The 13,757-nt window shown below is 46.0% G+C and overlaps 1 protein-coding gene across 1 annotated transcript in view; it reads right to left on the bottom strand.

Annotated features, from left to right (window-relative positions):
* Positions 1-13,757, bottom strand: part of LOC144146933 (uncharacterized) — a 53,979-nt gene that overhangs the window by 23,435 nt on the left and 16,787 nt on the right. Inside the window, exons 6-7 of the mRNA XM_077678896.1 lie at positions 3,024-3,096; positions 1,416-1,618 (exon numbers count right to left, since the gene is read on the bottom strand). Of these exons, the coding sequence (XP_077535022.1) occupies positions 1,416-1,618; positions 3,024-3,096 (276 nt within the window). The remainder of the gene's footprint in view (positions 1-1,415; positions 1,619-3,023; positions 3,097-13,757) is intronic.

Raw genomic sequence — 13,757 nt, 5'->3', positions numbered from 1 at the left:
GTGCGCCGCTAGGATTTCACATTTAGGGGGTGTTGACCGGGCCTGCTTGTGCACCCTAAAGTTACCACGGCGACTTAGGGTACGAAGAGAGACGCACAAGGGCAGTGTTGGCCCAAAGCTAAAGAGATAAGGGCAGATCTAACAGCACCTTCCCTTTTCCCCGCCAGCCAAAAGAGGCCGGCGCAATTGGACGGTAGTCACAAACACTTCATGTGTGATATATCCAATGCCTAACTCATTGCAAAATACACATTTTGAGCATGTTTTCTGAGGGATGTTTCTTGTTTTTAACACAAGGTCCACACAGACCACTGCATCCGAGTTCAGCAAAAATCTATTCCAGTTTTCAAACTCCGAATCAGAGCTATCCGAGTTTTTCAAACAGTGCTAATTGATCCAAAGCCAAATTGAACATCACACTATTCGCTTCGATACTTGAACTTGCCGGATACTTGCACAGCATTACGTGCAAGAATAGCCATCTCGTGACTTTGGGCAGCACTGTACACCTCTTCAGCCCTGGTCTCCTGGCAGCTTGCCTGCAGCAACTGATCTTTGCACACTCACAGTTTGCAGAAGTCTCCTCCCTCGCCACAGTGAACAATCAGTACCACACATAGTGAAGAGAGGGTGCCCGAAACAACAAATTTGTTTGGTTCTGTGCACACGAAGTGCATTATAGGTGCCCCCTGCCCTTGTTTTTTGGAAGACAAACATCCTTTTTCAGAGAAACTAAGTGGACTTGTCAACATTTAGGGCAGACTTCAACTGTGAACATTGCGTATAACACATAATCATCTAAAAGTACAATGCGAAGCTCTTAGCTACCTAAACTGATCATGCCTATCGTGCTGCTCACTTAAAGTATATGCTCAGCACCACCAACATAGAATCACGACACATGGGCATGATGGTAATCATTTGTTTTAGAAACTTTGGCAGCAAAAGCAAAACACCCTGTATGGTTACTACTTCTTTGAGCACAGCTGAGAGCTGTTCCGTGAGAGCTGAGAACGTGTGATCTGACAAAACAAAGACATGAATTTTATATATCTCACTGGCCTAACATAATACATGATCAAGATTACCGATAGCTTGTACCAGACAGATACAGATGCCTTTGAGCTCATACCTGCACCGCCAGGATAGCTCCACCGCAGCAGCAAGTTTACCTAACTACAACTTTACAGTTCATCCAGAATCAGTGCAGTAAAACAAAAACAACACAACTTAAGCAAAGGGAACGAGCTATGCTTTGCCTACTGCACTTGTTTGCCTTTTTACAAAGACAAACTTTCCAAAGACGGTAACGCAAGCAGCTGATGCAACAGATGCAACAATGTCGAAAGCAGCACTGCATTAAATAGGGCACTCAAGGGCATGCGCCCCATTTCAGCAAATGAGAGGTACTCAACTGAGCACAGTGGCCTGGTATGAGCACTGGCTGCAGGGGTAAGGCCGTTCGCCTGTGTGGGTGCGAATGTGGCGCTGCAGGTCACAGCTGGTGCGGAATCTCGCTGAACACTTGGGACACTGGAATGGTGCATCGCCCGTGTGTGTGCGCAGGTGCACCAGAAGCTGGTTCTGGTGGCGGGAGGTGAAGGGACACATCTGGCAACTGCACAAAGGGACAAAGGGGAAGGCAGAGCTCTTCGATGTAGGCAGTTGTGAAACTCCGCCTCTCAACTTTGGATCGTGCGTATGGTGGCACCATTGCGGCCACTGCAAGCACTATCCAAAAAACACACAATTATGTGAACTGGATATTTAACGTTAAACTTTCTTTTACAGGTGCATAATTCATAATTTTTGCATGTTCGTAAGTTATTCATTATATTCTTAGCTCCAGTTTTTATGTCGCATTTGTTTCTGTGTCTGCGCAACTGCCTCGTGCGGGCACTCCGACGCCACCTGGGTCTGATCTGTACTACTACATTTGCAGTTGTCACTCCGCCTACAGGACACCGTATGCCAAAACTAATCCAGTAGCTGATCAAGTGCCTCTAAATAATCCTTTCTAACATGAGTACAGCCGTGGAACTGAACTTATAACTCTTTTTGCCACCAGAAGACCGCAGATGACGCTCAGCAGACGACAATGCGCAGGCACCGACGCATCCCGCTGACCACACAGTCACATTTTGTTCACTCTTGCTTCCAATGCCTATAAAACACTTGCATGGTTGAACACACAAGGCTCTCCTGCAGCACAACAAATTTACATAAGCACCCAAATACCATTTTTCGCCCAGGTCGTCAAGCAGCACCCGCCGCGGTGGCTCGCGTTGTGCTGCGGAGCACGAGGATGCGGGTTCGATTCCCGGCTGCGGAGGCCGCTTTTCTGACGGAGGCGAAAAGCAAAAACGCCCGTGTGTACGAGATTTCGGAGCACGTTAAAGATCCCCGGGTGGTCAAAATTAATCCGGAGCCCTCCACTACGGCGCGCCTCATCGCCTGCGTTGCATCGGCGCGTTAAACCCTACAATCAATCCATCAAGGTCGTCAAGGTCATCAAGGTTTAGTTCATTAGTTTGTACACTGTATCAAACCCGCTGCGGTGGCTCAGTGGCTAAGGCGTTTCGCTGCTGAGCACAATGTCGCGGGTTCAATTCTCGGCCATGGCGGCCGCTATTCTGATGGAGGCAAAAAGCAAAAACGCCCGTGTGTACGAGATTTTGGCGCACGTTAAAGATCCCCAGGTGGTCAAAATTAATCCGGAGCCCTCCACTATGGCACACCTCATCACCTGTGAAGTGTCGGCACAGGGGATGAGTCAATCATATCCAATGACCAAATTGTGTGAGGGGAATAGTAACATATAAGGGCACTTGTAAATGCATTTTTCTGGAGTGGAAAGAAGGAAGGAGGAGGAGGGAGAAAAATAAATTAAGAAAGAAAGAAAAAGATTAACATTGTGCTTTGCACCCCAAGCTTCAACCTCATGAAGTGATTAAAAAGTGTGCACTTCCTTTAGCGTCCCTTCAGATAGCACTGCGAAATACACACACAAAAATGACACTGACCTGAACGGTTTTTCATCCACATGCACTCGCTGGTGCACCTTGAGGGTCCATCGGTCTACTGCTGTATAGTCACCTGCATGCACCAAATGATTTCATTGTACACTCAATCTGCATTTCTTTACTCCTCTAGACCAAAGCCTTGTGCGCTGCATTCTGCATTGCACTGCAGTATTCATTAAAAAATTACATCACCACTGTTTCTCTCTTTGGGACTTCTCATATTCATCAATGTTTGTAAATACGAAGTGCATTATTACTCAAGTCCCATTTTTTTACTCAAAATGAAAGAAAAAAAAACACGAATAATCAAATTTTGGATTTCACATGCCAAAAATATACCTGAGCTATGAGGCATGCCTTACTGGAGGGCTCCATATTAAACCAGTTGCGATTCTTCTATGTGCACTGGACAAATTTACTGACACAAACTCTAATGAAAGAAAAAAAAAAGAGCCAGGAAGCAAGCATGGACACATTTTAAATACCATATTTACTCACAAAATGACCACACTTTTTAACCCCAGAAAATCGACACAATTTAATGTAAAGTTCTTTATGTGAGATAAGAATACCAACATTTATTTTTTGGCTGCACGTTGAACTTTGTATCTCCTGCACATGGTGGGAGACACTTTTATAACGTATTTTGCAAATTTTGCACTGCTGCGAAATGACAGCGTGCATATCCGTGGCCAGCGCTCTCCCCCAAATTGAATTACAGAAGACACCTCTTAAAAGAAAACATGTCACAAGGAGAAATTTTTTTAAACAACAAGTTCTACAGTGCATTAGAAGCCACTCAAAAACCAGAAACAATTGTTAAATTATATATCCGAAGGCTTCTTAAATGCGCAGTTATGTATGTCCACCCGCCGCGAGTGCGCCGTGCTATCAGCACTCAAGGGCAAAGACCTGGCAGACCAGCGCCGACAGTGTGAGATAACAGGCATCGTGCTTGCCCCGGGCGAAGTGATTACAAAACGGCAGCTTTGTGGCATTGTGGCGGCAGACTGCAAGAGGTTCCATTTGCATGCATTTTAACGGCGGAAACAGGGGGTGCATTCAATATGTGAGGGTAAAAAAAAATTCAATATTTTTATGGCCCACATTAGGGGGGAGTTCATTAGTGAGCACGTTCATTTAAATACTGTAAGTTAGTATGCAGAGCACAGTTCGAGTAACTGACTCGCACAAGAATTTTGCAAATGCGATCAGTACTAGTCGAATCATAGCACATCAGAAAAGCACATATTTATATGCTTTTCTAGTTTTTTCTCTCGAGCCACCTGCACACTGTGGAAGGCAGTGCTGTGCTGGCTGTGGATAGTAACAGGCCTTATCGCGCATTCATTGATTGTTTAGGGTGCCTCAATATTTGCGCTCCTCTGGCTCCCCGCCATAGCAGCCAATCTGCTGTGTGCACAACCACGTTCTCTCATGATTACGCCAGCTAGGTGCTAGTGCTAGCAGTTAATACCCTCCATCATGTGGAGCATCAGCATGAAGAAATGGCTCAGTGTCAGCATCGCATTTGGCTCCAAAAATGTCTTCTTGGCCCATCTGCTAGATTGTACCTCCTCTGGATTTCTTCTGTAAGCATCAGTAGCAGAGTCATTCAAAAGGAGCACTCATTTTCGCTTGTCTGCTGCTGAGAGCAGCCACCAAGGTCAGAAAATTTAAAACCCATATCTCTCGCATCATGTGTCGGGAAACTTATGAAACACTTGATACTAAACAGAATCAACAAACACATGAAAGAAAACGGCTTATTTCCTGGCCTTATGAGAGCCTCCAGTGTCAGCTACATGTTCCTCACATAAGAGCCAAGAGGAACACACCAGTGGAACCAGTCATATTTTTGGTGCTTGAACACCTGGAGAACTCTTACCCCAATCACCTTCAATTTTTTACGGATGGCTCAGTCAATCCGTACAGAGGGATTAGTGCAGCGGCGTATGCCATCCCTGATGCCCAGGTCACCTGGACTGCCGAACTGGATCATGTAGTGTCCCCAACCGAAACTGAGTGCATTGCCATCGCAACTGCTTTGAGGAAACGAGTCATACAAGCTGCAGGAAGTTGTAATTCTGACTGATTCGAAAGCAGCACTACAACTTTTGCTGCATGGGATCCCCACGAAAAGGGTCTGTCAGTGTTCTTTATGTTTTGCTCACGAGCTCAGCAGCAAGGGTTTTAATGTACAGTTTTAACGGATTCCATCCCATGTTGGCGTCAAAGGCAATGAGACCACCGATGAGATGGCACGGAATGCGCTGTCATTTGCACCGACTGTTAAAGTTTCTGCCGATCACCGGAACGACTTCAGGAACAGTCGTCGAACATTTCACGTCCTTGGAAGATCCCTATCATCAGCCTTGCATCACAAAGGGACTCACAAATTCGGAGACAACTTTGCTGTATCGCATTCGAACGGGCTCAGCAAAGACCACAGCACGGCTATTCAAGGTGGGCCTCGTGCGATCGCCTCTGTGTTTGTCATGTGCAGTGATAAGGGATGTACACCACTATGTAATGCGTTGCCCAGAGCATGATGTCGAACGGACTGCAAGGTTCTCAGCGATTCAAAAGTTGGCAGCCCCACACAACACTCTGGACCACATCGTCTTCCCAAGAGGATTATTGGATGCTGCACAAAGATGTGTCACACCTTCTTTGTCACAGGAGATGTGTCACAGGAGACAGAACTGGCAGACCCGTGGTGAAAGGACCCTAATATTGGCTAATTAGGATGAGCTCGGGCAGGGCAATTGCCGGCATATACAGCCAGGCTAACACCGCCTGTTCCCACGCAACAACCACCACCACCGATGGCTTATTTCCGCACACGATAATAGGTTTCCGGCCAAAACTCTCAACACAAGATGTGATGCTTCGACTCAAACATGACATCATAGATGGAGCACACTGCTCACAACTAGACACCAGAGCTATACTGGGACTTGATCTCACGAAAGCCTTTGACTAAGTAAAGCCCACGGTCATCCTTGAAAACCCACAAGAACTGGGCCTAGGCTGCAGGACATAGGACTATGTTAGTAACTTTCGGACCACACAGCTACACATGCCATAGGGAGGGTCCTGTCGGGCACGCTGTGACTGGAGAGCAGGGGGACGGGCAAGGTTCGGTCCTCTCCCCTGTCCTGTTCAACGTGGCCATGATTGGTCGCCCAAATTCCTGGATAACATTGACGGCTTGCAATATTGCCTACATGCAGATGACGCCATGCTCTGGGCTCCAGATAGCAGTGACGGACATGTACAAGACACTACAAAGGGCGTTCAAAGTAGTGGATTGTATGCGAGACCTCGCGGCCTGAACTGCTCTCCACAAAGGTCAGAGCTCCTTCTCTATCGTCCGACCAGGAGGAGATGCTGGACAGATCCAGTACCTCCGGACAATCAGCTCTTTACATGCGGGGCCCAACGTATCCTGACAGTGTCAAGCATCCGAGTCCTGGGTCTTCGTATCCAAGCCAACGAGCACAGCTCAGAAACCATACTCACTCTGGAAAAAAGCATACACCAAACAACTCGCCTTATCTCACGAATAGCAAATCACCACTATGGCATGGCAGAACAGAACCTCGTGAGACTAATACAAGCCGTCATCCTCAGAAGAGTAACATATGTAAACCCCATTCTTTAACTTCAAACACGATGAAGAAGCCAAGATGTATGCAATGATTAGGAGGGCTTGCAAACAGGACATAGGGATCCCACCAACAGCCCCAACAAAACGGTTTGAGGCACTCGGGCTCCACAATACCCTCAGCAAACTTATCGAAGCTCAAAGGCTAGCACAGCAAGAGCAACTCACTCAGAGTTCAACTCACCCAGAGCCCTCAAAGCGCCTAGCATTCTAAACCCAAGGACGCCTGGAGCCAAAATAGACTTCCCAGCTGCAAAACAGAATCTCATGCACATACCACCACTTCCCAAAAACATGCACCCTGTACATAACCAAGAGTGGCGACAGGCAAGGGCCAAAGCCCTGCACAGGCGATACGAAAAATCTGAGGACAAGGTGTACGTGGATGCTACTGATTACATTGACTGCGATGCCATGGTCCTAGCAGCAGTCAATCGTCAGGGCGATTCACTGTGTCGGGCTCGGTCCACACGACGGAGCCAGAGGTGGGCAAGGAGGTAGCCATTGACCTGGCAATGACAGCTTCTCCAAAAATCAAATTCATAGTGAGTGATTCCAAGTCGGCTATTCAGCAAGAGGGCGAATTTCACCTGAGGCATCCCAAATCCTAAAATCCTACTCCTTCGACAAGCGGAACGGAAGGTAGGCCTGATATGAGCACCGGCACACTGAGGCCTGGCCACAAAAGAGTGCACACAATGTGGCTTGAGGCTTTACCAACCGAGCTGGCATTGACAATTCTAACCCAGACGCATATTCACTTCGCTGGACAGGTAGAGACAGGTTTGCCTCCTACAGGGAGATAGCTACCCATTACAGACTTGAATGGTCCTGCTATCCCCCCGCTCATCTATCCCTCAGTAAAAGGCAATCTGTGGTTTGGTGGCTTCTCCATAAGAACTTGTACCCGAACCCAGTCGAATACAGCAATTCTTATCCCAGGCAGTTTTTAGACAGATGTCAAAGATGCGAGAAATGGGCCGATCTCACGCACATATTATGGGCATACCCTCAGGTGACCACAAAATTGCCAGTGATGGATCAGCAGTGGGAAACTACTGCTAAGCTCAGACTTGGCGGATCAACTCTGGGCCATCCAGTTAGCTGAAGATGCTGCTAGGACCCACAGGCTCCGGCCAACGTCTAGGGTGGGGGGCTAGCCCTCAACAAACTGGACAAATAAAATTTCTTTCCCTGTCTCTCTCTCACAAATGAGCTGTGATGCAAAATATTGCCATTCAGCAATTTAGGAAAAAAATCTTTACTCAAACTATCTTCCTCTCAAATTCCCCAATTTTTTTAATTCAAATTCTACATTTAAAGCACCCCACATGTAGACAATAAACTACTTTACTCATGCAACTGCAAGAATTATAGCTCCCTCTTACCACTCCTTGCCTCCTTATTTTTAGCATGTAGCTAAAAAGAAACAACAAATAAACAATGTAAGCAGTCCTCCAACCCACAAAGCTTACCCAAGTTTAAGCCTCTGTGAGTAACAAAAAGTTTCATGACGCAGTTTCATACTGCCCACATTATCAAACACGCTTAATTACTTGATAAGCTAGCAAAACACAGTGTCGACCTGATGATGATGATATTTGTTTGTTTTCTGGCGCAAGGGCAACGAAGGCCAAAGAGCGCCAACACAATGCGTTTCTGGTGTGAGATTTTAAGTAAAATTGAAATGTGGTAGGCTACTGCGGGGTGTATAGAGCCCCTTATTTAAAAACAAACTCTGGAGTGAGCCAGATGATTATGACGTTAGAGTGAATGTTCAATCAAAGCTACCCCACTGAGGGGTTTTGTTATCATATGTGGTATGAGATGCCTTTTAAAAATCCAATGTCTCCAAGGTAAGCAAAGAGACATTTACTAGGAATGACGGGTTTATCGCCTAAAAACAATGATGGATGAAGTGGAATCATTTGAGTGTACAGTTCCCAGAAATGCTTCTTTCTCACACTGTGGAAGTGCGGACATTCAACGAGTGCATGCATTACTGACAGACGATGTCCACAACTGTTGCATCGTGGCGGTGGGGCTACATTTAAAAGATGGAAATGAGTGGCATATGTACGGCCTATACGTAGTCTGCACATGTACACTTTTGTTGTTCTGTGATGTTTTTCTGTGTAGTAGCTGCCAATTTGGGGTTTTATAGGGTGGAGTTTGTTTTCTGTCTGTGTGTCCCAGTGTTGCTGCCAGCGTTTTCGTAGTGCCTTACGGATGAGCGGTTTTATGTCAAGATAGGACAGCTGAGGGACATCGATTTCACACAGCGGAGTGCTGCTGCGGCGGTGCTCTGGTCAGCAAGCTCATTGCCAGGAATTCCGCAGTGTCCAGGCACCCAGCACACTATTATGGTCTGATTTAAAGCATACGCTGACATTATTTCTTTAATGACCTTGTTCAATATCGCATTTCAACTTTTTTTTGCCTGAGCATAACGCTGTTACAACACTTAAGGAGTCTGAATATAATGGATTGTTGTGTTTTCGTATGTGTTATGTGTTCCAGAGTTATTAAAATAGCATGTGCCTCTGCCGTAAATATACTTGTGTTTCTGCTTAGCGTTCTTGTGCTGAAAAAGTGGTGAGCATGTGCCGCACATGCCACTGCAGTGGAAGACTTTGAGGCATCCGTATAAAAAGCAGTGTATGGGTACTTGTATTGTAAGTGTAGAAAGTGTTGCAAAATGAGTTCCTTGCGTGCGTGTCTTTTGTCAATTTCCTTAAAAGACATGTCACAGATCACAGGGAGTAGATTCCAAGGTGCAATACACTCGGTGATGTTTGTTTTGTAGGTGTCGGTCAGGGTGACACCAAGGTCCTCTGCCTCTGCTCTCACTCGGAGAGAAAAAGGCAGAGGGAGTAACGGACGGCTCAAAAACAACCTTTCAGATGATGTGTTTTGAATAATAGCGTTGAACGGATGATTCCTCATGGACGTCACTCTCACGCAGTACAAAAGCGCCATGCATGTGCGTTGGTGCTCTAAGCACCACTGGTCAGTTTCAACATAGAGGCTTTCTATAGGGCTTGTCCGGAAAGCCCCAGACGCAAGGCAGAGCCCTAAATGCAACACTAGGTCGAGCATTTTTAGAGCTGCTTTCGAGGCAGAACCATACACCACGCTGCCGTAGTCTATGCGCGATCGCACTAAACTATTGAAAAGACGGAGCAAGCATGTCTTATCTGCACCATATGATTGGTTGAACAGTGTTTTAATAATGTTCATAGTTTTAGTGCACTTAATTTTGAATTGTTTAATGTGGGGGATAAATGTGAGCCTTTTGTCCAGCAGAATACCCAGAAACTTGTGTTCATTTTTGACTGGAATCACTACATTATTAATACGGACTTCAGGGTCAGGCCAAACTCCATGCTTCCGAGAAAACAGTACACATGTGCTCTTTTCAGGATTAATTTTAAAACCATTTTCATCGGCCCACTTTTCAAGTTTATTAGCACTAAGTTGTAACTGCCGCTCGCAGATTGAGGGATTACAAGACTTATAGCTGATTTGAATATCATCAACGTACACCAAGTAGAAAATTGCAGGTGGCAGTGCCTTTTGGAGTGAGTTCATTTTGACAATGAAAAGTGTACAACTCTGTACTCCACCCTGCGGGACCCCGTTTTCTTGAATGTGTATTCTAGAAAATGATGCTCCGACCCTTACGCGAAAAGTTTGCTCAGACAGGTAGCTTTCTATAGTATTGAGCATATTTCCAGATACACCGTAAGCTTTGAGGTCACGCAGGATGCCATAGCACCACGCAGTATCGTACGCCTTCTCCAAGTCGAAGAAAATAGACATACAGTGCTGCCTGTGGACAAAAGCATCTTTAACGTACGATTTCAATGCCACAAGCTGGTCGGTTGTAGATCTTCCTGAACGGAAACCTGCCTGGCAGCTATCCAGATTACGGTGGTATTCTAAAAAGTACATGAGCCTTCTATTAACCATCTTCTCGAACAGTTTACCTAAACAACTGGTAAGTGCTATTGGCCGATAGCTAGAAGGAGAAGAGGCATCTTTCCCTTGTTTAAGCAGTGGCACTACAATTGCCTCTTTCCAAGCCCGTGGAAGATGTCCTGCACTCCATATCTCGTTAAATAAATAAAGGAGTTGTTTCGAGGGTGTCTGAGTGAAGGTGTTGAATCATTGTGTATGTGATTTGGTCTGCACCTGGTGCTGATGTCTTACAAGTTGCCAAGGCAACTTTAAGCTCGTGGATAGAAAATGGACAGTTGTAAGAGCCCTGTGACGATTTCTTGATGTCTCTAATGGATTTGTACTCAGCAGATGTTTTGTACCTCATAAATCAGTCTGTGTAATGTGAAGAGCTTGATATAAGTTCAAAGTGTTTAGCTAGTGTGTTTGCCTGGTCTTCTAACGTGTTACCAGTGGTGCTAACAAGGGGTAAGGTTGTATTGTGCCCTTTGAACTTTCTTATTCAGTTCCACACCTTGCTTGTGTCGGTGTAAGAGTGAATAGAACCCACAAAAGCTCTCCAGCTGTTCGTTTTGGCTTCTCGGCGAATACGCCTTCCAACTGCTGGCACGCTTGAACGCAATAAGACTCTGTGCTGTTGGGTACGTTCGAAGATTACCCCAGGCCTTGTTTTGTGCTTTGCGTGCGTTTCGACATTCCTCATTCCACCAGCGCCTTCTGGAATTTTGAGGAGTACCGGAGGTTTGAGGGATTGAACTCTTGGCAGCCTCTATAATGTGGGCGGTAACAATTTTACAAGCTTCATCGATCTGTAAGTGTTTTATGAATGTGTAGGAGAGCTGTGACCTTTGCTTAAAGGCCACCCAGTCTGCACGGGTTTCTTTAAACCTTTTATGGTAAATGGAACTGTCAGAGAGTGTATCTAGACACTTAACTCTTTCCTTACCGCGCCTATTCAATTTCGATCAATTGATCGATGGATTCAAGTTGAAATTCCTGCGCCCCAACGCGCTCCATGGACGTGAGGCGCCATCTGAAATGAAGCTCAGGAAGCACACAACCCGTGTCAGTTTCGGTTTTGGTTTCCAGAGACTCGGTGATTTTTGACCTCACTGGGAAGATAAGCGAGCACCTAGTGATAGCGGCAGCCATGGCGTCGTCGTCAGGCGCCGGGTCTGAAAGGAGTCGTCGTGTTTCTCGCGATTCTAGCGTTGCTACAGTCGATTTTTCTGATGAAAGTGGTAGCAGTGGCCCTGAAGAAGATTCCCTATCATCAGAGTTTACAACCGACAGCGATGAAGCCCTCAATCAACCTGGAACGTCTTCGTCAGCTCGACGGTGAGTTTTTTTTTCGGGATTTATCGCGTTTTTGAGCACCTGCGAGGGGACCGAGCGTGTTGTCACTGTTATTATCTCTATCCGCAGGGTCTCTACGTCCTATGGGCGCAATTCGATGCCTCCCGCTGCACAACGCGTGAAGTTTTGTCCAAGACGGAGACTGGGGGTCGATCTGGGCATGGCGCGACGAGTGCTAACTATTTTTTTTGCTGTGCTAACAATTTTTTACGTGTACTCTTGAAACTTTTAGGATAGTTAGCTATATAAACGTGCCACAAAACATATATCTTGAAATTTTTTTACTGCCTTATTTGTGCCCCCCCACGCTCACTTTTCCAAAAAATTTTTGCGGTAGTTGCAAAAATTTTGTTGTTTGGGATTTTTTTTCTGCTATTGTCTTGCACACACACGTTTTATACTTATATCATTAAAAGCGCATTTATTTGTCTACACTTTGGTATATTACAATAAACATGAAAAATTTTTTATATAACAATAAAAAAAATTTTCCTGCACCTTATGAAAACGGGTCTTTTGCTGGCGGTAAGGAAAGAGTTAAGAGTGACAGGGAAGTGGTCACTTCCATAAGGGTTGGAGTCCACATTCCACTCGAACGAAGGAAAGAGAATGGATGAACCTATTGCTAAATCGATGTGTGAGTAGCTGTTATGGGCTGTGCTGTAGTATGCTGGTTTCTTTTTATTAAATATACAGGCACCAGATGACAGTAAGAATCTTTCAATTAAACGGCCCCGGCCATCTTCGCGTTCAGATCCCCACAGTTTACTGTGGGCATTAAAGTCGCCCACCAGTAGGAATGGGTCCGGTAGCTGGTTAATTAGGGATTCAAATTCTGGACTACAAAGGCGAAAGTCAGGAGGAATATATATTGAAGCTATTGTTATTAACCTGTCGGCGATTATTACACGTACAGCAATCACTTCGAGGGTTGTGGTCAAAGGAACAAATTCACAGGGAATAGACTGTTGTATAACTATAGCTACACCACCAGAGGAGTGAGAACAGACGTCCCTATCTTTCTTAAACACAGAAAAGCGCTTCAAAAAGTTTGTTTGGTTTGACTGTAAGTGTGTTTCCTGAAGACATAAGATGGTTGATTGGTTTTTATGAAGAATTTCGTATTTGTCATTGAACTTTTTCATTAAGTCCCTGCAGTTCCATTGTGTAATGCATTGTACTACCATAAGTGTTTAAAGAGAGAGTGCAGCGTGTATCTGTGTGTTGTAGACGGGTGGTTTTATCTATGTTACTGAGCCTGCGTAATTTGGTGTTATCTGTGTTACTGAGCCTGCGTAAAGGGCCTGTTATGCGCGGAGCTGGTTTTTTCCTGCGGCCGATGTTGCCACGCTGCTCGTTTGGCTGAACAGACCTAGCTGGCGTGGGTGTTACATCCATCTCTTCATCTGACGGCAAAGGAGTAAATGCAGGATCTCCCTCCTTTTGCCGTGGACATCGGGAAGCGCCACTCGTGTTTGCCATGCGGGCCAATGGCGGCTGTAGCGGTGTTGTGCGCGTAGATGTGGATGCAAGGCTCCCCACCTCGCTGCCCACTGTGCCCAAGGGCGACAGCACAGCAGGAGCGGAAAGCAAGCTGTCTCCACCTATGGTGTTCGTTGCCACCTCAGCCGCAGTGGAATCCACAGGCTGTGGTGCAACATTTTGGGCAGCAGAAGCCAGCCCAGTGCGGGGCGGGGGTGGGACCAGGTCAGCGTTGCCTGCACTGGGTCGCCACCGAAACCTGACGC

Source organism: Haemaphysalis longicornis, unplaced genomic scaffold (genome assembly GCF_048455015.1).
Source record: "Haemaphysalis longicornis isolate Haplotype H1 unplaced genomic scaffold, Haemaphysalis longicornis Haplotype H1 scaffold_1, whole genome shotgun sequence".
NCBI classification, from domain to species: domain Eukaryota; kingdom Metazoa; phylum Arthropoda; class Arachnida; order Ixodida; family Ixodidae; genus Haemaphysalis; species Haemaphysalis longicornis.
Note: the sequence above shows the minus strand (reverse complement) of the source record. Positions and strands in the feature narration are given on the sequence as shown.